We start from the raw sequence: 23448 nt of genomic DNA, 5'->3' as shown, positions 1-23448 counted from the left end.
CAGAATATATGCAACTCTGAAAAATCCTATCCACTATGAATATCCAAACTCATTTGAATCGGTTGTGGATTTTTCTGACATCCTACCCAGGGACTGAGAAAACTAACAGCAATTCGTCCAGTTTTCTGCCAGACAAACCCTGCGTAGGGCAACAAACCATGCATTAACCATGGGTTAAATAAACCACGGGGTTAGTGTTATGTGCAAATCGCAGAGCAAACACACACTTGAAGGCAGCCTGGGTAAAGTAGCTTGTCCTTCCTGTCCTCTTTCCCTTAGCAGATATCTAGTAGCTACAAAGACACGCATTGCTCCTAGAACACAAGGATTCACAGATCAAATTAATGTGAACTCAGTAGTATTTGGCCCTCTGGTGCATTAAAACTGTAAGATGAAGCCACTATAGAAATCTTGAACAAGAAATATGTCTCATGTTTAAGACAAATAAACTCAAATGTCTGTGTAGTTTAAAAGTACAGAGAAGGCTGTATGAAGCTTGAAAATCACAAATAAGAAACAAGCAGACAAGACAAAAATATATATGTAGCACGATCCTATGCAAGCATACCCAAAAGTGAGCCCTACTATGCTCAATGCAGCTTAATAACTGGTTAGTGTGTATGGCCACAAATATTAAGGAATGCAGAGAGAAAGAGGGAGGGAGGGAGATGTTCAGAAGCACTTTGGAAAGAAAATGTATACCAGCCTTCGCCAACCCAGTGTCTTTCAGATGTTTCAGACTTCAACTCCCATCAGCCCCAACCAGCATGGCCAATAGTCAGGAATACTAGGAGCTGTAGTCCAAAACCTCTGGAGGGCACCAAATTGGGCAAGGCCAGTATATACTGTGATCCCAGTTTCAAAGTGGTAAGGAGATACTGGAAATATTGAAGCATTTATGACTGAAAAAAATAATACTACATTTCAACAAGCGTTGAAAGAATTTCACAGACATTGCCACAGCAATCCTTACAAAAGCATTATTAAGTAAGCTAGTATTATTGTCCCCACATTGCACATTGGGGGGTGGGGTGGGCCAAAGGTTAGTCTGAGAGAATAACGGCTTCCCTAAGACAATGAATTAATGCCTGAGGTGAAATATAGCCTTGGGAATACAGTGTGTGGAAGGTAGCATATGGCACACCTGTAGCCACTACTAGCTGAAACATTAATCTGTGTCAGGAAGGAAGGAAGGAAGGAAGGAAGGAAGGAAGACAGACAGACAGACAGACAGACAGACTGACTATTAGCATGTGAGCTGAGTGTGTCTTTGGGAATATAAGCCGTGGAAGGCTTTCAGTTGGTACTGATAGCAGTGATCAGTGAAGCCTTGGTGCTTTCATCAGATTTTAAGAGCATGGGTCAGTATAGCAACCTTCTCTCACCTGGTCCTCTCCAGTTGTGTTGGACTACAACAACATATGGTCCCTTCAGCAAATAAGGAGCTACCTCAATATCTGCAGGCCCTTGCTACTTGACATTTCTTGACTAGCAGATCACCTTCCATACACTATGGCTGTTTCTACACCTGCCTTTTCCCCCGGGATTGTCCTGGGATCATCTTTGTGCATGCAAATGACACACAGGGGATCCCAGGAGCAGGCAGGGATGATCCCTCAATTTTCCTGGGATAATCCTTAGGTGTAGAAAGGGCCTATATCTCCAAGTCTATTTTGAACAGAACTCACTCAAACTCAGAACAACACAAGGCTCTGTGTTTCACACAGGATTCCTTTTAATGCCATCAGAATGTTCCAAAACACTGCAGCGTAGTGTGATGTTTTTGCTAGGCCTGGCTGAGAGCTATATAGAATCAGCATCATGTGGTGTCAGCTAAAGGCTATTTGCTTATTTATTAATTAGTTCATTCATTCTTATTTAAATAGACATTATGTTTCAGCAAAAGCATCCAAGGTGAAAGCTATTGGAACCTCGGTATACAACTTGTGGCCCTCTAGATGTTTTGGCCTACTACTCCTATCATCCCTCCCCACTGGCAATGCTAGCTAGGGATGATGGGAGTTGTAAGCCAAGAGATCTAGAGGACCACCTGTTGCCCAGCCGTATTTTATACTATATCTTATACCTATACGCACAATCATTTTCTATTTTAGCAAGTTCTTCACTGGCAGCTAACAGAAGCAAATGGAAGCATGAACAATGTGCTTTTGCTTGTGTTGTTGTTGTTATAGTTATTTAAAATATTTATTCATTTATTTAAAACATTTCTATGCCATCTTTCTGGGCAGAAGTCCTCCCAAGGAAGCTTACAACAATAAAATAGACAATTTCATAAAAATAACAGTGTAAAATACAATAAACACACACATGTGCGCACACACAATCTGCACCAGCTAAAGTTTCTGAGCCATCTTCAGTTTTGCACCAGCTAAAGTTTCTAAGCCATCTTCAAAGATAGCCCCACATGCAGTACATTAGAGTAGTCTATCTTGGACATCACCAGTGCATGGATAACTGAGGCAAGTTCCACCCTCTCCAGAGAGGGCTGCAGCTGATATACCAGCCCTAAGCTGGTCAAATGAACTCCTGGACACCGCAGCCACCTAAGTTTCCCCACTTAGCACAGAGTCCGGAAGGATTCCCAGTCTATACATTCAGTCTTTTAAGAGGAATGCAACCCTATCTAAAACTCTATCATTTCTCAAGCCATAGTACATCCATCTTGTCTGGACTAAGTCTCAACTTGTTCACCCTCAGCCACCCCAAAGCAGCCTCCAAACATTTAGTTCAATACGGCTTACTTGAAGGTAAATGTGTATAGGATTCCAGCCTGATTCTATCAAACTATGCAAGAATTGCAGAGACTGTTAATAATTAGCAGGGATGTGTAGAACATGCCTGAGGAGTTTTATTACTAGTTCCCTTTTCTCACTTCAGAAACTGAGAAACTGCATGGGAAATCCTACCCTTCCAAAATTCTTCAGGATCCTATTGCATTTCAATGACTGAATGTATCCCTTTTGAAAAAAGAAAGAAAAAAGCTTTGAATGTTACTAAGAATTGGTGTTTTGCCCCCAGTGGCATGTTTTAGCCTTTGACATATTCCAAAATTTGGTGGTCCTTATTGTTGCTATGTTTTTGTTTTGTTTTATAGGAGAGTAGGAAGAAGAGTCAGGCAGGGGTTAAAATAGTGTTGCCATCAGATATATTTGATGTGGCGCAGAGCAGTAAAGCAGCAGTTTCTGCAGCTGAAACTCTCCCCACGGCCTGAGTTCGATCCCAGCGGAAGCTGGTTTCAGGCAGCCGGCTTGGGTTGACTCAGCCTTCCATCCTCCCGAGGTCGGTAAAATGAGTACCCAGTTAGATGGGGGAAGGCAATAACGGCCAGGGAAGGCAACGGCAAACCACCCCGCTATAAGGCCTGCCAAGAAAACTTCAGCGAAAGCTGGCATCCCTCCAAGAGTCAGTAATGACTCAGTGCTTGCACGAGAGGTTCCTTTCCTTTCCTTCCTTTAACCTAGGTATTTCCTTATGACAAAATGGCATAATTGATACAATCACAAACCAGTGTTTAACAAAATCAGCAGTTTTTTCCTTCCTTCTCCTCAACCTACCTCCGTACACTTAATTATGACCTTAAATGCCTTGAACTGTCTAGGACCCAAAAGTTCCTTAAATATTACTTTCTCCAATACGAACCTGCCTGAAAACTACTGGTGGAGAGATCTGTCATGTTCCCTAACTGCACTCCCCCACACTCCAGTTCTGAAGAGAACTTGGAGACAGAGCAGATGTCCCCCATTAACCCGTCCCCTGCCATATCAGGACCTTCCAGGCCAGAAGATGTGGCTTTATCTGACTCCTCAGAAGCAGAGAACACTCCCCCATTACAGCCTTAGGAGCCAGCAGCTACAAAATCAAGCAATAGCTCTTTAAGAAAGAAACAGCTGATGGTCAGAGGCTAACTAGAGGTCTGGATCTGCTGGCCTTGATTTATAAGGCTTCAGTAAGCTTTTGACTGTTGAGTTAATAGCTCTCCTGTATCTCAGCTCACTTGGAGCTGATCAAGGTCCTGAAAGACCCTGCCTGGTCTTGAGCATCATCAGACCGGAGTGGGGGATCATGTTTCCCTACCGTCAATAGGGACAAGCAGCTTCCTCTTTCTTCACACAGGGGAACAAAGAGGAAGCAGCAATGACCACGTGGCCCATTCAGTGGGCGTTTTTAGAACCCTGCTTTTCCTGCCCACAGCAGGAAATGTTGGCACGTTTCGCTTTAAAAAAATGAATTTACTGGGTCATATTTTGCTGCGGAAAATATAGCAGAAAGAGCAGGAAAGGTGCAGAAGGCAGATAGGGGCATCAAAAGGACCCACGAAAACTGTGAGTGGCCAGTAACAAGCATGCAATAAAGCGCTCGTCTGATAATGCTCGTCTTGTAACTCTGCAAACCTAACCAAACTTAACCTGGCTTGACTTGATCTGTTTTAACCTGTTGAAACCTGATCTGATGTTACCAGACTTGACCTGATTTAACAGGATGGAACTGATTGGCCTCAACCCTGCTTGTAACCTTGCCTCACTGGTGTTGGCACCTCTGGGTGCCTTTAACCATGCTTGATATGGCCCAATCAGTCTATTTCCATTCCATGTCGGTTTCACATCTGCTCTTTGAAAAATCTGTTTCATACTATTTCTGTACTAATCTGTGAGGTTTGGCGGGGGGGTAATCTGTGTGTATTTTCTCACAAAATGCATACTTCTAAATGTATTTTGTACATACTTTGGTACCTTTTTGGTACATGTATTTTGTACATACTTTGGTACCTTTTTGGTACATGTATTTTGTACATACTTTGGTACCTTTTTTGGTACATGTATTTTGTACATACTTTGGTACATAACAAAATTCAGAGAACTATGTAATCTGAAGGATATGTGCACATTAACCTGGGAAGTGCAGATTAATGAGTACATAGGTTGGTTGGCTTTGAAATTTAGACTAAAATAAATCATTGATCATTCTTTCCAAAGATTCTGGTCCATTTCTGATGGCCTTCTTCGTGTCTTTTGTGCAGCAGGTGGGCACAAAAAACTTTTTCCAGCTGTGGGGCCCAGAGAGCCTCCTAAGGGAAGTTTCATTTCCCCCTGTACTGTACTGTATGGAGAAGTGAAAACAATATTATTTTGGCAGACATAGGATATGTTACCTTTTAAATTGGTTTTAGCCTGCTCTTGCAATATGGATCAAATTCAGTGGCAACTCAAGTAATTAGGCAATTCTCCTGACCAAAGAGAATGGCTGATCTTATTACTACAGGAGAGGGTAATGTGGTTAAAAGACAGAGCTTCCCAAAATGCATGAAACAATCCCATACAATCCACGTATGTGTCAACAGGGTCTCTGAGACTCCTGGAAATGGTGCCTTTAAAAAGGTAATTTTTCAACCTCATAATTGCTGAGAAAACCTTGTGTCTATTACTACCATTCATATTGTCCTACATAACCTGTAGGATCCACCTGTACTCTTTCTGTCTTTTGATCAGGGTAGGTACATTCAGTTAGCACATCCCATCTCCACATGCCATGAGGAAAATTGTGTTCTACTGTCCAGGGATGACAGACTATGTTGGTCCACCCCTGTGATAGGTCAATTACTATAATCTTAAGAAGTTACTTTAGGATCAAAATAACTATGCAACTATACTACAGACTGAATCAAAAAGATCACACAAATCTTCACTGTTTCTGACAGTCAATAATTCACCTCACATCTGGTGAATTCTCCAGAGAACAGAGTATAAGATTAACTAGCCTTAATTAGTCATAAATCCACAGAGACATGTTATATGACCAAAGCACAATATGCAATTCTCTGACAGTTGATATGCCATAAAATCAAGATGATAGTGTTTTCCTGCTTGCTAACAATGTTAAACTGTAGTCCCAGTTTAAGCGAATCAGTCATCTATAGAAGCATTAGTTTCAATGACAAAATCCAGGCAATGCATATCTTTCTTTGTACCTATCACCAATATTGCCCTCTTTAATGTGAAAGCATCTCCAGCTTATGGCTTTGCAAACTATGGGTAATTGAGATACAGGAACCTGCCCAAGCTCACAAAATGATCTGGCGAAGCATTGCCCTCACATTCCATGTTAACATCCTAATCCCTGAATTAGTTTCTTTCTTGGACTGGATTTCTCCCCATGAATAGGTGATAAAAGAAAGCTGAGAGGGCATGAAGCATGTATCGCAGTAAGTCTTTCCTGTAATAATCTATGTATATAAAACGCTACAGCAATTTGTGGCATGCTAGAGGTGCCGAGCTATGAGAAGAACTGCTAAGCAACACGATACAGCTGACATTGAAACATATCATTGCCGAAGTAGCCAAACCGCTTTGGGCCGATTCTGCCCAATGGCTAGCTCCACCTACCCACGGGACTTACATGAGGCCTCTGCGTGCACCAGTCAGCCACCCAGCCTCCTCTCTGGGCTGCCATACATTTAGTGTTGTAAAGGAGATTTTATGTAGAGGAGGCCAGGCAACTCGACGGTGCACACAGAGGCCTCAAGTAAGTCCCACAGGTTGGCGGGCAGGCGAACAGGGACAGTGGCTGGTAGTGAGTGGGTGGAGCAGGGGAGAAGGGAGCAGGGGGAATGGCTGGGAGAAGGGAGTCCAATGGACTCCCGGTTGGCCACACACCCGGAAGACCACAGCAGCCGCCCATGTGTGCATAAAAGAAAATTATGATACTGAGCAATAAATGCTAAGCACGCAGATGCTCTCTGCACGAGTCAAGCTAGTGAGTACTAATTCCTAATGAATGGAAGGAATTTTTACATGATTGGCAAAGGGAATTCAACATTTTATACTAAGAAAATTAATAAAATCAATCACGTTATTTCCAAAATCCTTGAATTTATGAACCCCTACAAAAAAGCATATGGAGTTAGTTGGTCATCCCATTTGGACTGCCATTCTGTTGACTGATTCTCATGAAGCATGTACCTCATTGGAAAGCTCTTGACATGCAGATTCCAGAAATAACAACAGTTTTCACTATATTTCAAACTAGGGAGTTTATTTATATCTATAAACAATGTATTTTAAAGTTTTATTTTTAATATCAAAAATGCCAATCATAATTAAAGAAACATAATTAATTACAAATTGGAGCAAAATGAAATATGAATGCAAAAAAGTCTCTGTGCACCCTTATAAACACAGGTGTAGGCCAAAGTACAATGATATGCCAGTAACCTATGGACTGTAAACAAATCAGGAAGAGATTAAGAGACACCTACAGTTAAAAGTAACCCAGTCAAAGTCATTATTTCTCATAAAGGAAGTTTCCAGCTCTTAAATTTAACAAAGTAACATTTAAAAGTGCCTGTATACCTTTACATACGTTCAACCTTTCATGTGATTTGATATTTCTCCATGAACTGTGTTCATTGGGAACCAACTGGTATATTAAAATTACAAATTCTTGAGGAATACGAAATCAATGTAGCCAAGCAATCTGCAAAGGCAATGGTTCGGTTCAAACATAATGCCAGACCATAAGTGTCTTTACATGAATGAGACCTATGCTCATGGCTCCTTTGTCTCATATTTCTGATTTCCTTCCTTCTGATTAATCCAAACTTGGCAAACAATGGTTTGCAAAACAATGGTTTCCAGGCAAATCAGGATTGGGAACCATAGTTAAAACTGTTTTTTGAAAATCTGGTTTGCAGACAAACTAGAGTTTGCACAAATCATATGTTGCCATGTTCAGATGTAATGGCATACAGTTATTATTATTATATTAGTGTTCTTGTTGTTTACATTTCTATACCACCCCATAGCTGAAGCTCTCTAAATTGCAAGTTAAGGAGAAAATTGGAGTACATGAGGGGAGGACGGAGTGTGTGAGTAAAGGGCTTGTTCACATAATGCCAAGGCGTTATGTCTGATCTGACCCAATATGAATTACAAGCCCTCATGGAGGCAAAGATGGCCAGTCACTTTTCCCCATTTATCCATGCTTCCCCTTGTATAGCCTCCTCTTGCACAACATCATTCCCGACCCCATCCCAAAAATATTCATTCTTTAATAGGATAAGGAAGCATGATGGGAAGGAAGAAGGAAGATATGAGATATATTTACTAGTCTTGCTCAAGACTAGTAAACACAGACTTGTCCTACCAGTGAAGGTCACCAAAACTTTGAGATGTTCAGTGCTTTCATGCTTCTACTGAGAGCACAAGGGATAACACATATTTAACAGAAAACACATCTCATAACTTATTAAAAGTCCCAGGAACCTGCTGAGATATTGCATCCTTGAGGCTTGGCATGACAGTGTTCTTCCAATGAGTATTTTTGGCATATAGAAAAAAAACCAACCAACTGTTTTTAGTTTAAATAGGATGCAGTAGCATGTGGTACATTCTACCTTACTTACAGAAAGCTACATTATAGCAATTTTAAGAACATGGTTTTGGCTCTTTTTGCGTGTGCGGGGGTATCTTATTTTCAGAACCTAACTACAAAAGTTTTTGTACCAACCAACTATGGATCTTGATGCCTTTCCAGGCCTCTGTGATTCTTGAAAAGATCTGGTCAGGATGCCTAGACATTCTGGCATAAATTAGCAAAAGCGTTTCAGGGAACAAGTAAAAATAACTGCAAATACAACTTGCAACCTAAGGATCAAAGCACCAGGTACAGACTAACTTAGTCCTGCTTCAGTCCCGTAAAATCACTGGGACTTAAGCTAGTCATGGTTAATTTGTTCCACTGATTTCATGGGAACCAGCCATGCTTAACAGTGCAATTTAACCCTCCAATGCTGCTCACTGGAAGGGGTTCAGATCTAGTGGAAGTGTCCCTCTCCCACCTCTACTTGCAGAGAGAAGCTCCACCATGGGCAGCTCCACAGGTGGAAAGCTAGCACCAGCATTCTCCTGCCATCAGAAGCAAGTTTAAAGCCCTCAAACACCAGTAGCAAGTAAAAAAACAAAACAACTGCAACAGCAGTTGTAGGTCATTGCAAGGCAGCCTTGCAAAGTGAAGAGAAATTATTTTCAAAGACTATGTCATATGTATCACTTGGTCAGTGCTGGCCTAGCCTCACGCTGCTATGAGGAATCTGTGCGAGGGGATCTCTTACCAACACACACACACACAGTATTGGGATTATGGGGGCCTTGCTAGACCTACCAGATAATGCGGTCGGGAGTCAGGGCGAGGCCGCGCTGCAGCTAGCGCGCGCCATCGCCCCTAGCTAGACGTAAACACGCGACGGGGCAAGGGAAAGCCCCGTCGCGTGCTCCAGTTGTTTGCATCTTAAAGGGCCATGTGCGCAGGAGCGCACCCACGAAAAAGGTAAGTGTTCCTTAAAAAAAAGGGGGGGCCCGCTCCCCCTGATTTCCCCCCCACGATGACTGATGCCCCCCTGCCCGCTCGCCCGTCCTCCCCCATCCGCCATGCCCGTCCCCGTCTGCCATGCCCTGTCCCCGTCTGCCATGCTCTGTCCCTGCTCATCCGTCCTCCCCTGTCCGCCATGCCCGTCCCCCGTCCCCGTTCTTCTTCCCCCCGTCCGCCATGGCTGTCCCCCGTCCCCGTTCTTCTTCCCCTGTCCCCGTCCACCAGGGCTGTCCCCCATCCCCGTTCTTCTTTCCCTGTCCCTGTCCGCCATGGCTGTCCCCGTTCTTCCTCCCCTGTCCCCGTCCGCCATGGCTGTCCCCATTCTTCTTCCCCTGTCCCCGTCCGCCATGGCTGTCCCCGTTATTCTTCCCCTGTCCCCGTCCGCCATGGCTGTCCCCGTTCTTCTTTCCCCCGCATCTCTCCTGCCGGGTCCGTTCTTTCCCCCAGCCCCCATCTTCCCCCCCCCCGTGATTTCCCCCCCCCCCGGCCTGATGGGCACAGCGCTCCTATGGAATGCTGTGCCCAGTCCGTGGCTTCTCCCGGCTACTCGCGAGTAAGCAAGCAGGCCGGGGCTATGGAAAAGCTGGGCCATAAGCAAATCCGCTTATCCCGGTTCAAGGGAGGACTTAGCCTGGCCTGACCCCGGGATCCCCTGTGCGTCATTTGGATGCACAGGAGGGAGACCGGGCCTCACACCGGGCTAACTCCTCATCGAGCAACGGCCTGGGTTGCAATTACACATCAGAGAAAAGAATGTCTTTATTTCCTTTATTTTGTTGTAATGCTGAAAACATTACAAAGTTCATGAAAGTTTAAGATGAAGTCAAGTGCAATTTAAGCCCACCTCGTAATTCATTTTGCAAAGAATCACAGTGAGCTAGATTGGGGGGTGGGGAGGCTCAGCAGGCAATGGAAGTCTTCAAAATGAGTAAAGGGACACATTAATTCTATGTCCCCCTGATGTAGGGTTGGGTGTTGTTGTTGTTTTTAACATCACTACATAGACCAAGCCCCCAAATGTCATGAGAAACTGTCCACTGTGTTCTGAGCTGGTTAGAAAAGCACAACAGGAAGATTATCATGACAGACTCCTAAAACCTATTGATGCAGTTATCCTGGAGGTATGTACAGCTTGCGCTCTGCATAAAGAAACATATTCCACATGACGTTTGCTCTGGTATCAGTAAGAGTATTCAGGCACTCTGTTGGGATTCAGTAAAGGAGATCTGCATGAGCAACTGCATGAAGAAAATGGAACCATTTTCATATGAGAAAAGGCAATGGGATCTGAATGTATTTATTTATTTATTTATTTATTTCTCTAATAAGTGGGACCTGTAAAAAAAAATGTTGCAGTATGGAGTGCTCCTGTTTAGGGTTCCAGCCAGCCATGCCCTATTCCAAGACACTCCATTCCCCCACAGACATACCTGTTTTTCCTTTCCATATCCCAACAGTCAGTCAACGTTTAATGCCCAATGAGCATGCTCAGACTCCAGTGAAGTTTGTAGGTTTTTCTTTCCTTCGCCTGAAAGATTTCATGTACTTCTGCAAACTTTGGGGTTCCCTCAACACTGCTAAGATCTCCCACTTGTGCATGGAGATCTCACTTGCACATCTCCCACTGTCAGCTGCTTTCCCCCTCTGCAAGGGTGAGAGACCTCGTAAAATGCTCCGCTCACAAAGGCTAATGGATTCCAATGGATTCCAGAGGGCTCTGGGGTATTTCCCTGCTGGTATGGCTGGTGCTCCAGGCAAAGCCAAGGTCATTCTGTGGAATGCAGAGATGACTCAGGAAGTTGTAAATTAGAGAGACAGTGGTGACAGCCTCTTTATAGGAGCTAGTAATTAGGTCATTCCTGAAAAAGCCTAACCTGGCCCCAGATCATGTTAACAACTATAGGTCAGTAGCCAGCATCCCTTTCCTGGGCAAGGTGTTTGAGCAGGTGGCTGCTGGCCAATTCCAGGCTGTCTTGAATTAACTAGATCCATTTCAATCGGGTTTCTGGCCTGGTTTTGGAATGGAAACTGCCTTGGTTGCCCTGGGGGATGAAAAGGGGTGGGGGAATGTGACCCTGTTGATTCACTTGGATCTCTCAGTAGCTTTTGATTCCATCAACCATGGTATCCTTCTGGATAGATTGTCTAGGTTGGGAGTTGGAGGCATTGCACTGCAGTGGTTCTGCTCCTATTTGGATGGCCAATTCCAGAAACTGGTGCTAGGGGATTATTACTCTGTGCCTTAGCATTTATGCTATGGAATTCCACAGGGCTCTATTCTACCCTCCATGCTATTCATCATTTACATGACACTGCTGGAGGAGATTAACCAGAGGTGTGGGATAAGGTGACAATATGCCAACAACATCCAGCTCCAGCTCTCCTTTTCATCAAATCTAGGTGAGGCAGTAGACGTTCTGAATCAGTGCCTGGGCACAGTAAAGGACTGGAAGAGAGCCAGTAAACTGAGACTCAGTCCAGACAAGATGAAGGTACTGTTAGTGCATGGTTTGTCTGCCCCGCTAAGTGATGTTCAACTCATTATGAAGGGGGTTTCACTCCCCCTAAAGGATCAGGTTCATAGTTCGGGGGATGCTCATGGATTCAGCATTGTCAAGAGAGGCACAGGTGGACTTGGTGGCATGAAAACCATTTATCCACTTAGGCTGATATACCAACCACAACCTTATCTGGACAGAGAAAACCTATCTACAATGATCCATCCTCTAGTAACCTCTCATCTGGATTACTGCAATGTATTTATACATGGTCTGGAAATGGTCTGGAAACTTCAGTTTGTCCAAAATAGAGCAGCAAGATTGTTAACAGGGACTGGCCAATGTGATCTTATTCTGACAGAACTTTTCCATCTGTTCTGGCTTTCCATCCATATCCAGGCCCAATTCAAAGTGCTAGTATTAACATTAAAAGGCATAAATGGTTTGGGGCCAGGTTACGTGAAGGATTGTCTCCTCCCATATATGCCTGCCTAGACCTTAAGATCATCCTCAGTGCTCCTTCTCCTGGAGCCCCCACCAATGGAAGTGAGGCCGGTGGGTATTAAGAAGAGGGCCTTTTTTTGTTGTGGCATCCCAGTTGTGGAACAAGCTTCCCAGAGAGGTTCGCCTGGTGCCTATGTTGTGCTCTTTCCAGGACCAAGTGACCTTCTTATTTTTCCAGACATTTTAGTCTTTCAAGTACTGTTTTGTTTTGTTAAATTTGTATTTTAAATCTTTGCATTGCTGCTAATTGTTGTGAACTGCCAAGAGAGAACTTGCTGTTGGGCAATGCAGATTTTTTTTTAAATAAATAAATAAATGGATGGGGCTGTTTTGGCTATATACATGTACCCAGTGAAATTATTATTATTATTATTATTATTATTATTATTATTATTATTATTATTATTTCTTCCAACTCATTCTTTGCACAGCTTAGAGCTGCGGTTACATATATTCCCCAGTGGTCTCTCATCTAGGCAGCTTAAACAGCTAGACTTGTTCAGCTTCAGCAGTAGAACATCACCATGTGCTTCAAAGTATTTTCTGGGGCATTATGTGAATGGATTAAAATAGTTACCAGATCAAGGCTGGGTAGACTTGCTTATTAAGCTTGCATTCAAACTGGAGGATTTATTTATTTGGAGAATGGGAGAGGGGGGGGAGAGAACACTCCCTGGAATTGCTACTTTTTGCAGATTGTAGTTGTTGCAGGGCTTTCTGGCTGGTGTAAATCAACCAAGTCTCCAACTCCAGTGGGGTCTTTGCAGTAACACAGCCCTGGAATAACCCTTCATATGTCTGCTGCCAGTGTGATCATAACCATTTCAGAGCAAGTTAGATTAAGTACACAGAAATAGTTTCTTTAAGAGAAATGATTGGTGAACCTGTATTTCTACTTTGCTAATTTTTTGGCAAAAAGTCTGTAAAGAGAGACAAGATCATAGAGGATCTTATTGAGATAAGGTAATTCCATGAAACTGATACAACTATGGTGAACATGAAGGGCAAATGTCTAGCCAGGCTTGATCAAGTGTATTGAGGCCCAGTATTGGGGGAAAAGGTGGGATACAAATAATAATAATAGTAATAATAATAACAACAACTGCTGGGGAGGCTAGGGCTAGCATCCAAGGGGTTGCATTACATTCCAGGACTGATGGCATCTGATTCTTTCCTTCCTTCCTTCCTTCCTTCCTTCTTTCCATCCATCCATCCATCCATCCAGGGAAAGCACTGCAAGACGTTATAGCTGACTACTCATTATCCACTTGTCTGCATTGTGTTTCTTGAGTGGGTCATTCCTTCTGTCATTCATTTTCTTTAAAATATACATGAGGCTGTTTGAGCTGTCACCAGTATGCTGATGAAGCATTGCTCAGCTCTATATGTCTTTCTTTGACTTTTTGACTACCAATGGTGACAAATTGCAGAGGGTGGCCATGTTGTTACATCAAACACACACACACACACACACACACACACACACACACAAAGAGATGTGACACCTTAAAGACTAATGGATTTATTGCGGCATACGCTTTCATAGGTCAGAGCCCATTTCATTAGATGCATGAAGTGTTATCTCCCATTGGGGTGTGTGTGTATATATAAGTAAATAAGTAAGTAAGTGTAAAAGGTGGGACCCAATATTTGAATGTCATGGCCTTTTGGGCCCACATTTACAATTAATTTCTCTATTGATATATACCTGACAAGTGAGGCTAACGCTTCTTGCATTAGAGGCAGTGGGCTTGGTTTTCACTGGTCTATAGGCTATACACAAACTGCATTTGTGAATATTAATGCACTTGGTATGAAGAAGCTGGTAGGATCTGCAACAACTAGCAACTTCTTATTTCCAATTATGTTCAAAGGGAAGGTAGCAGGATAGTACATGAGCACTAGGCAAGTAGCAGCCTTGCAGCTGTTCAATCTATATTTCATTCCAGAGTTAATTACTGCCGAAATTTCTATTTTGAGGGAAGGATCTGAAAGATGCTTCACCCGGTGGCTATTGGTTTCTTGGACCCCAATAGACTAGGTCTTGAACTAGGGATGGCTGAGTATTGATGGAAATGCATATATCCTGATTTTACAAACACATACTTTAAATGTAAAAATATACTTGATTGTTATGGGGAGATCTTCAAATTTGCTTGCAATTTTGCTTGCAATAGAGGGGTGGCTCTAGAAGAGAAGATTGCTGAGCAGAATATGATCTGGCCATGCATTCTATCTAGCATACTAAAGGTTCTGGACTAAATATGGGCTTGATAAGATTGGCCTTACAGTGTACACTATTTGCATTTATTACCACCATGACATTATTGTGGTCATCTAGGATTTTGCTGAGGATCTATGAAACCAGCTCCCACCACAGGGTCTCAATATAGCCAATTAAGCGAAAATGAAATAGCTCCTTTCATATGTTGCAATCCTGCTCATGATTTGACTTCAGCGGGACTTACATGATGTCAGGGAATGATGGGAGTTGTAGTCCATCCAACACATTGGGAGGACACCAGGTTGGGGAAGGCTGCTTTACACAAACTGAAGCAAGGGTTATATTGTGATCTGCACTTAACCGAAGATGCTTATGTGTTATTCAGTTCACCAATAACCAGCTGTCCCAACTGAACCTCTGAGTTGGTCAAGAACTATCAAGATCAACTTCCTCAAGACAGGCCCTTAGAAGAGCATTTTTCGTCTTCTGCCCCCAATCCTAGCCTGAGAGTTACCAAACGTATCCTACCCTGTCCCACGTCCTCGTCTTGGTCAAAAGGATGATAACCAATTTGGGGTGCATCTGGTAGCCATCTTCACTGAAAGACAAATTCCTTCCTTCAAAGGTAACATTAATCAGGTACCTAGAGAAGAAAGAGAGAGAGAAAACATAGGACAAAATTAGGCTGCATGGCTTGTGCACTGAGAAGAATACCAGGAGTCTCTTTCACTAAAGATAAACAATTTGAATAGTAAAACAAAAACATACACACACATACACACACACTTGAGAATACATGTAATAACTAGCCTGGAATAGTTATGGGGGTGGGGAATAATTCCAAAGAAACAGGCTGCACAGACCTCACCTATTTCATGAAAAGGCCCCTGCTGCCATGACAATCACTTTGTTCAGTGGCTCATGCCAAGTTTTGATTGGTAAAGCCATTAATTAGCATATTTGTGCAAATACACAAATTGGCACTTAATTCTTCTCATCATAATGTTTGTGAATAATCCATGTTGGGATTATTAATTGCAGCTAGCTTAAATGTGCTCACAAGGGGTATGATACAGCACAATTCTCAATGACTCAGACGTAAGCCCTACTGAATTCAGTGGGACTTACTCCCAAGTCGGTGGATGTAGCACTGCAGCCTTTATTTATTTATTTATTTATTTATTTATTGCACTTATATACCGCTCCCATAGCCAGGGCTCTCTGGGCAGTTTACAGAAATTCTAAAATTGAGATAAAAACAAGTATACAAAATTTAAAATTCTAAAACACAGAACATACACACATAAAGCATTAAAAACCATTAAAAAACTAAACATGTGGGTGATTAAGATGTGCCGCCACATGCCTGGGCAAAGAGGAAAGTCTTAACCTGGCGCTGGAAATATAGCAGCGTTGGTGCCAGGCGAGCCTCGTCATGGAGATCATTCCATAGTCTGGGGGCCACCACCGAAAAGGTCCTATCCCTCGTTGCCACACTCCGAGCCTCTCTCGGAGTAGGCACCTGGAGGAGGACCTTAGATGTTGAACGTAGTGACCGGGTATATTCACGTCGGGAGAAGCGTTCCATCAGGTATTGTGGTCCCAAGCCATGTAAGGCTTTATAGGTCAAAACCAGCACCTTGAATTGGGCTCAGAAACATACAGGCAGCCAGTGCAAACGGACCAGAGCAGGTGTTATATGGTCAAACCTTCTGGTTCCCAAAATCAATCTGGCCGCTGCATTTTGCACGAGCTGCAGCTTCCAAACCATCTTCAAAGGCAGCCCTACGTAGAGCACATTGCAGTAATCTAACTTGGAGGTTACCAGAGCATGGACAACTGAAGCCAGGTTATCCCTGTCTAGATAGGGGCGTAGCTGGGCCACCAACCGGAGTTTGTAGAAGGCACTCCGTGCCACTGAGGTCACCTGAGCCTCAAGTGACAATGATGGATCTAAAAGAACCCCCAAGCTACAAACCTGCTCCTTCAGGGTGAGTGCAATCCCATCCAGAACCGGTAGAACACCCCCCATCCTGTCAGCGGAATCACCTACTAAAAGCATCTCAGTCTTGTCTGGATTGAATTTCCATTTATTAGCCCTCATCCAGTCCATTGTTGCAGCCAGGCACCGGTTCAACACATCCACAGCCTCTCCTGCTGAAGATGAAAAGGAGAAATAGAGCTGCATGTCATCTGCATACTGATGACAACACACTCCAAAGCTCCGGATGACCGCCCCCAGCAGCTTCATGTAAATGTTAAACAACATGGGGGACAAAACCGACCCCTGCGGGACCCCATACTTGAGAGTCCACGGGGCCGAGTAATGTTCCCCAAGCACCACCTTCTGTAACTGACCCGCCAAATAAGAGCGGAACCACTGCAGAGCAGTACCTCCCACTCCCAGCTCAGCAAGTCGTCCCAGAAAGATACCATGGTGAATGATATCGAAAGCCGCTGAGAGGTCAAGGAGAATCAATAGAGTCGCACTCCCTCTCCTGTCTTTCTCCTGACATAGGTCATCATACAGGGCGACCAAGGCTGTTTCCGTGCCAAAACTGGGCCTGAAGCCCGACTGAAATGGATCCAGATAATCAGTCTCATCCAAGAGTGCCTGGAGCTGGCCCACAACCACCTGCTCAAGGACCTTGTCCAGGAATGGAACATTTGCTACCGGCTTGTAATTACTAAGATTTTCCGGGTCCAAGGAAGTTTTCTTCAGGAGTGGTCTCACTACCGCCTCTTTGAGACGGTCTGGGACTACTCCCTCTTGTAGAGAGGCATTAATCACCTCCTTGGCCCAGCCGGCTGTTCCATCCCTGCTAGCTTTTATTAGCCAAGAGGGGCAAGGATCCAGTACCGAGGTGGTCGCGCGGACCTGTCCAAGCACCTTGTCCACATCCTCGAGCTGTACCAACTGAAACTCATCCAAGAAAACAGGACAAGCCTGCGCTCTGGACACCTCACTAGATACAACTGCTATAACACTGGAGTCTAAGTCCTGATGGATGTCAAAGATTTTGTCCTGGAAGTGCCTGGCAAATTCATTACAGCGGTCCTCAGAGAATTCTACAATGTCCTTGGGGCCAGCATCTAATAGCCCCCGAACAACTCTGAAAAGTTCTGCTGGGCGGCAGGTCATTTGTGCTCAGGTCATTCTCAAACCAATTTGAAAGAAAAAGCTGCATTTTCAGTAATTATAACTATTTCTGAGGGAATGGTATATTCCATGGTGTGTCACTCTCTCGCAACTTTTTTTGAAAATTGAACTTGGCCTCACAAGGCTGTGATCTTGAATGGGGAATGGGTTTCTTCACCAGCCATGCTGTAAGCTTCATTCTTCTTGAGAAATAGAATACAACAGATGTAAAAACTACAGTGAGCATGTATAGGGGGAAACTCCAGAGGTTGTATCTTCTGTCTAGTACAGATGCAGTATTTATAGCGTTTTGACAACTCAAGGTAAGCACTGAGTTTAAATTATTTTTCTAATTGGTATTTAATTTTCTAAATAGATAAATACTATTAATAATAATGTAAAGTAATTACACAAACAGTATTCAATAAATATATACACATATTCATATATACTTAGCAGAATAATCCTATACATGGCTACTCAGGAGTAAGTCCCATTGAGTTCACTGGGACTTACTATCAGGTAATTGTGTATTAGATTGCAGCATAAGTATGCTAAATTTGTAGAAGTATGTGCTTATTTTGCCAAAAAGGCTTTCATTCCAACAAATAACTATATTGTTTTTCTCTTCCTTCTCTCTTCCTTCTCGTAGAATTGCTTAACTTACAGTACAATCTAATACATCTATACTCAGAAGCAAGCCCCATTTTGGAAAGCAATATCTAGTAGACAGTGGGAATAAGTGAATATACTTCATCAAAATTAACTAATTATATTAGAATGAGAGACATTTTTCTCAAAACTCAAAACTCAAATAATTATTGATGAAATCAGGCACATTTTTCTCCACTTTTTATGTAAAATAAAAAGTTAAGATATTAATTGATTGAATTTCTATATTTTAATCATGGGTTGGATACAGAGTCTGCCCTGGTGCCAACATTGTCATCTTTTTAGGTTAAGACTGTCCTCTGCTCCCAGATATTTGATGTCATATGATGGGATTTTAGTACCAGTTGTTTTATCAGATCCCAGAATCTGATTGTAACTTTTATTTATTTTTATTTATTGCATTTATATACCACCCCATAGCCAAAACTCTCTGGGGGGTTTACAAAAGTTAAAAACAGTAAACATTAAAAACAAATATACAAAGTTTAAAAACATAAAAAGCATAAAAACAACAGTATCCTTATAAAAACAGCTATTCTGGGGTCTGTTAAAAACAAACAAACAGCTGTTTTTACATTTTGAATGTTAACATTTTTTGTATTATGCTTTTGTTTTGTATTTTTTGTGAACCACCCAGATAGCTTTGGCCATTGGCTGGAACAGGCATGAAATAAATGAAGTGAAATAAGTGGAATTACGCTCATGGAATGCAAAAAGGGGGGAAGCAATTTTCACTTTTCTTCCTGTCCTGCAGCCCCCTGAAAAGCTTCTCGGGGGGGGGCGGTGTTGAGGAACTCTCAGCAAGGGGGTGGCATTGGGGGCTGCTGAGGGAAGGGGGAATTGGTAAAAATAGCCTCCCACCCGTTCAGACTGCAAGAGCCTCCACTGGATCTGTCTCTTCTGTGAATGGAAGGATGAAACCCTGTTTACAGATGGGCAATTCTAGATCCAACCCAATGTTTTTTTAAAGAACAATCTTTCTCCCTTAGTCATGTACAATCCTATTCTAGAGATGCTTACTCAGAAGTAAATTCAACTAAGATTGGAGCGTATACTGTAAAGCTTCAAATATGTTGATTGATTGATTGATTGACTGATATATATATATATATATATATATATATATATATCCATCAGGAATCTATTCCCAAGAACAAGATGTATAGAATAAGGATTACATATGGAAACATATATATAAAAATAGCAGCTGTTGCCAAAACAAAACTTATGAATGGCAGCTCAGTAAGGGTCATAAATAACATATTTATGTAGGAATGAAATGCCCTTCAGTATCATTTTAATAACTAAGAACATTATTTAGATATGTATGACACTTTTTGAATAAAATAAGAATGGTTACGGAGTACAAGTTTATATTCAACACGTTTATTGTGTTGGCAATAGGCCAGGTAGGTTTATAGTTCCTATAATAAATTTTGCTCTTAATAAAGGATATTAAAATATTCCAGTGTTATGACAGAGATTTCGCTAGCATAGCTGTCTGCAGAGAACAAATTCTAAAAGTCTCTACACAAGTTGCTAAATAACTGATTTTGTATAGTAGATTTGTCCCACTAATAAGTCAAGATGAAACTCTCTCTCTCCCTCCCTGTATATAAATGTGAGTGTGTGACAACAAAATAAAGTAGAAATGGGTTAACATAAAAATGGCATGGTCTATTCTAAGCAGCAATGGAGATTGTCAAGAAATGTATATTTCATAATTCAGTGGCTTGTGAGAAATCACTTTTTATATTCTCACATTTGTATCATTTGGCTCATCCCACTGAACCAGAAAGTCTCATTACATGACTGTTTTAAGGGAAACACATTATCACACTACATATATGTGATTAAGCTGATAGATAGGAAGATAGATATGAGATATGTGCATAATTAAGTATACAATGGGCCGTAAGCCTGCTCTGTGCAAGTCACTAGGAATTATTCCATTGCCAAGGAAAGGGAAACCATGCATATACAGCTCAAAATCATGGGCATTTTGCAAAATATACCAAATAGTGTGCCACCAGTTACTTTGGCATCTGCACTGCCAGATGCTGGACCCAGATGATAAGGCACCTGAGGAACCTAGGACTTTGCACACTCTGTCATTTCCTCCTCTCTTATAGTGAAGCTGATCACAGCAGAGGAGGTCTCTGGGATTCAGTGGCTGGCCATGAACATTTGTTTCTCATTGTTCCATGTTTTGTCTGGGGAATCTGAGCTGGCCTCTTTCTTTGGGTGTCCTTCCCCGACCTAATGCACTCCAGATGTGCTGGACTAGCTGGGGTTTTCTGGGAGTTGTAGTCCAAAACATCTGGAGGGCACCAGTTTGGGGAAGACAGCTTTAAAGAGTGAGTTAAAATTGGTTATCCACCATCTAAAGTTAGTTTCGTGTCTTTTGTAACAGTGTCTATTTTCCTTGCTAAAAATCAGAGTCAGAACTCTTATACTCATTCCCTCATGGGCTATTTGCCTGTCCAGGTAGTGAAGAGTTGAGATTTGCAGATAGAGCATTAGGTGCCATTTGCTAAGCACCCTCAGACTGTAATTAGAAAACTGTGAAGATTCTAAGGGACAGCATCCAAATTTTATCATGATTTAGGGTGAACTCATATTTCAGCAATCGTGTTTGCAGTTGTATGTTTCAGCATTTAGAAACAGTAGTTCAATTACAAGAATGTAATGAAGCATCAATAGTAAACATTTCTCCCTGTCTCTCAAGAGTGATCAATTCCTGGTGTTTTTCAACATCACAACCTGGAGGGTGCGTAACGTACACAGAACTCAGCAAGGGATCTCTTACAGCTATTATCAGTCAATCATTTTGGCTTGAAACCAAATGGCCAGCACAACTATTTTGCAACTGGCCCTTATCTGCTTTGCAATGCCTTTCTTAGAATGAATATGGATGGTTTGGGTGGGTGGGGAAGGATTGGTTGTGTGTCCTGAGGGAGGAGAAGGATATTGAGCTCTGCACTCAAAGTGGTTTCACATTTCACTGATAGGATTTAGTCTCCCCATTTGGCATGATAATGCTTCAGAGTGCAAATGAATTCTCTAATTCTTTGGGAAAATATGTACACACCAAATATTTAAACATGTTCCCTCATTGAAATGTTACGTCGTTTCCTTCAACATCATTTGCCAACACAATCCCCATGCAGAAAACTCCAGACTACACACAAATATACAAACTTGTATTTTCTAATAATATTATAAACAGAAACCTGATTAAACTCCATAACCCGCCACCAAAAACCCCCACATGATTCTCCCTCAATAAGTATAATTGATATAAATGGTCTTGTTCATCTCTGTCACAGGCTTCAATTCTCCATTATTGCAAGGCAGTCAACATAGAGGACTGGAGGGGACCTGCAGCTGCAGGAGTTATAAGAAGAATAGGCGCTCATGGAACGAACAGTGGGGGCGTATGGTGAGCAGTGAGGGGAAAGGACGCTTCCCTCACAAGCCGTTCAATAAAGCCTTTGAAAGCAAAGGTATGCGTAGCAGTCCTGGGTGAGAGGTTTGAATGAGAAGAAATGTGTATGACATATTGATGGGCAACATGCAGCGGTGAAGAGACAAAACAATGGCCACAGCCTGAACAAATGTTTGTGCCAAAGACGCAGTGCTTGAGGGACCTTTCTGTATAACGACAGCAATATCTGCAAAACTAGCGATTTATGCACAAAAGCACTGATGAACCCAAATGTCATTGAACTGCTGTCCCCCACACTTCAGATGTTTGCCATGGGGAAGGGGGGGTTGACAACAAAGGAACTGGGAAAGAAGCCCAATTCCTGAGCTCAGACAGAAGGCATGTGGAGACAGAAACCATGTGTGCAGTGGGTGGTAAATGTGGGTGAAGTAATGTTAGCATGATTGAAGACACGAGTTGTAGGTTGTAAGGATTGGATGAGGGCTCTAATGACTTCCGAACTTTTTTGTAGTTATGCCGGTAACAGATGCTGCAATAATATGAAGCTTTTAAATCATTCTGAATCTGTTGGGTGCAGTAAGCCCAGTTCATATTTTAATGTGTATTGATTCAAACAAACAATAAAAGGGTCACGTTTTGTCTTATTAACTCTCTGCTCCCAGAGACTTCCAAAAAACTTTCTGAAAGAATTCAGTCCTAATGATTATGATGATCTGGACTGATATTTTCTTTTAATTCCTGCTTCAAATATACACTTTAGGGACTTTACAGATCAAAGGCAACGAAGTCTATATTGGGATTCAGACTACCTTCAATCCCAGGAATTCCTAAACAGTTGTCCAACTTTATTTTCATACTGCAGTATGAAAAGGGGAGGAGGTTACAGCACCCTTAGTCCTCTTTCACTGTGCCCCTGCTTTGCTCTTCATGCTTTCAGAGTAGTAGAGCACAGTCTCCCCGTGTCATTGCTTGCCAGGCTTTTAAAGAGCTGCTGGCAGGCACAGTGATTGCCCCTCTCCCCAGCTCGTGAGACACCTGGACCTCTGGCACTGCTAGGAAGTGCACCCATTGCCTGGCAATAAAGCCACTCCCCACTCCCTCGGTGCTCTTGTGAACCCAATTGCCCAGGTGACCCACACGTTGCTGATACACTTGTCCAAACTTTCTCCTCTTCTCCCTGGAGGACTCTTCCTTGGTGGCCTCAGTGGACATCAGCAAGACAGCACTGATGGACCCTACCCCCCACCAACAACTCTTCCTCTGGGAGCACTGGTGGAGTAGCACTCGAAGTCATGATCTGGGGATTGGAGACCACCAGGAGAAGAATATTCAGTGTGGTGGCCCCCTTTCTTTGGAACTCCCTGCCCATGGACGTCAAACATGCACCATCACTGTGTTGCTTCTGGTGCCACCTGAAAACAGCTTTTTCCAAGAAGCATTCCTTAACTGACAGCCACAGTTTTTATTGGCCTCTGTGTTTGTTTTTTTAAAAGCGTAATTTTAATGGTGTTTTGATCTTTTGTGAATAATCCATAGCAGACAACATCCCATCCCACCACAGGCCAAAGCCTTTCCAGCT

The 23448-nt window shown here is 42.7% G+C and overlaps 1 protein-coding gene across 1 annotated transcript in view; it reads right to left on the bottom strand.

The window, feature by feature from the left end:
* The window catches only part of GRIN2B (glutamate ionotropic receptor NMDA type subunit 2B), a 251713-nt gene that overhangs the window by 94474 nt on the left and 133791 nt on the right, over positions 1 to 23448 (bottom strand). Inside the window, exon 3 of the mRNA XM_063134659.1 lies at positions 15139 to 15253. Within this exon, the coding sequence (XP_062990729.1) occupies positions 15139 to 15253 (115 nt within the window). The remainder of the gene's footprint in view (positions 1 to 15138; positions 15254 to 23448) is intronic.

This window comes from Elgaria multicarinata, chromosome 9, assembly GCF_023053635.1.
Source record: "Elgaria multicarinata webbii isolate HBS135686 ecotype San Diego chromosome 9, rElgMul1.1.pri, whole genome shotgun sequence".
Taxonomy (NCBI): domain Eukaryota; kingdom Metazoa; phylum Chordata; class Lepidosauria; order Squamata; family Anguidae; genus Elgaria; species Elgaria multicarinata.
Note: the sequence above shows the minus strand (reverse complement) of the source record. Positions and strands in the feature narration are given on the sequence as shown.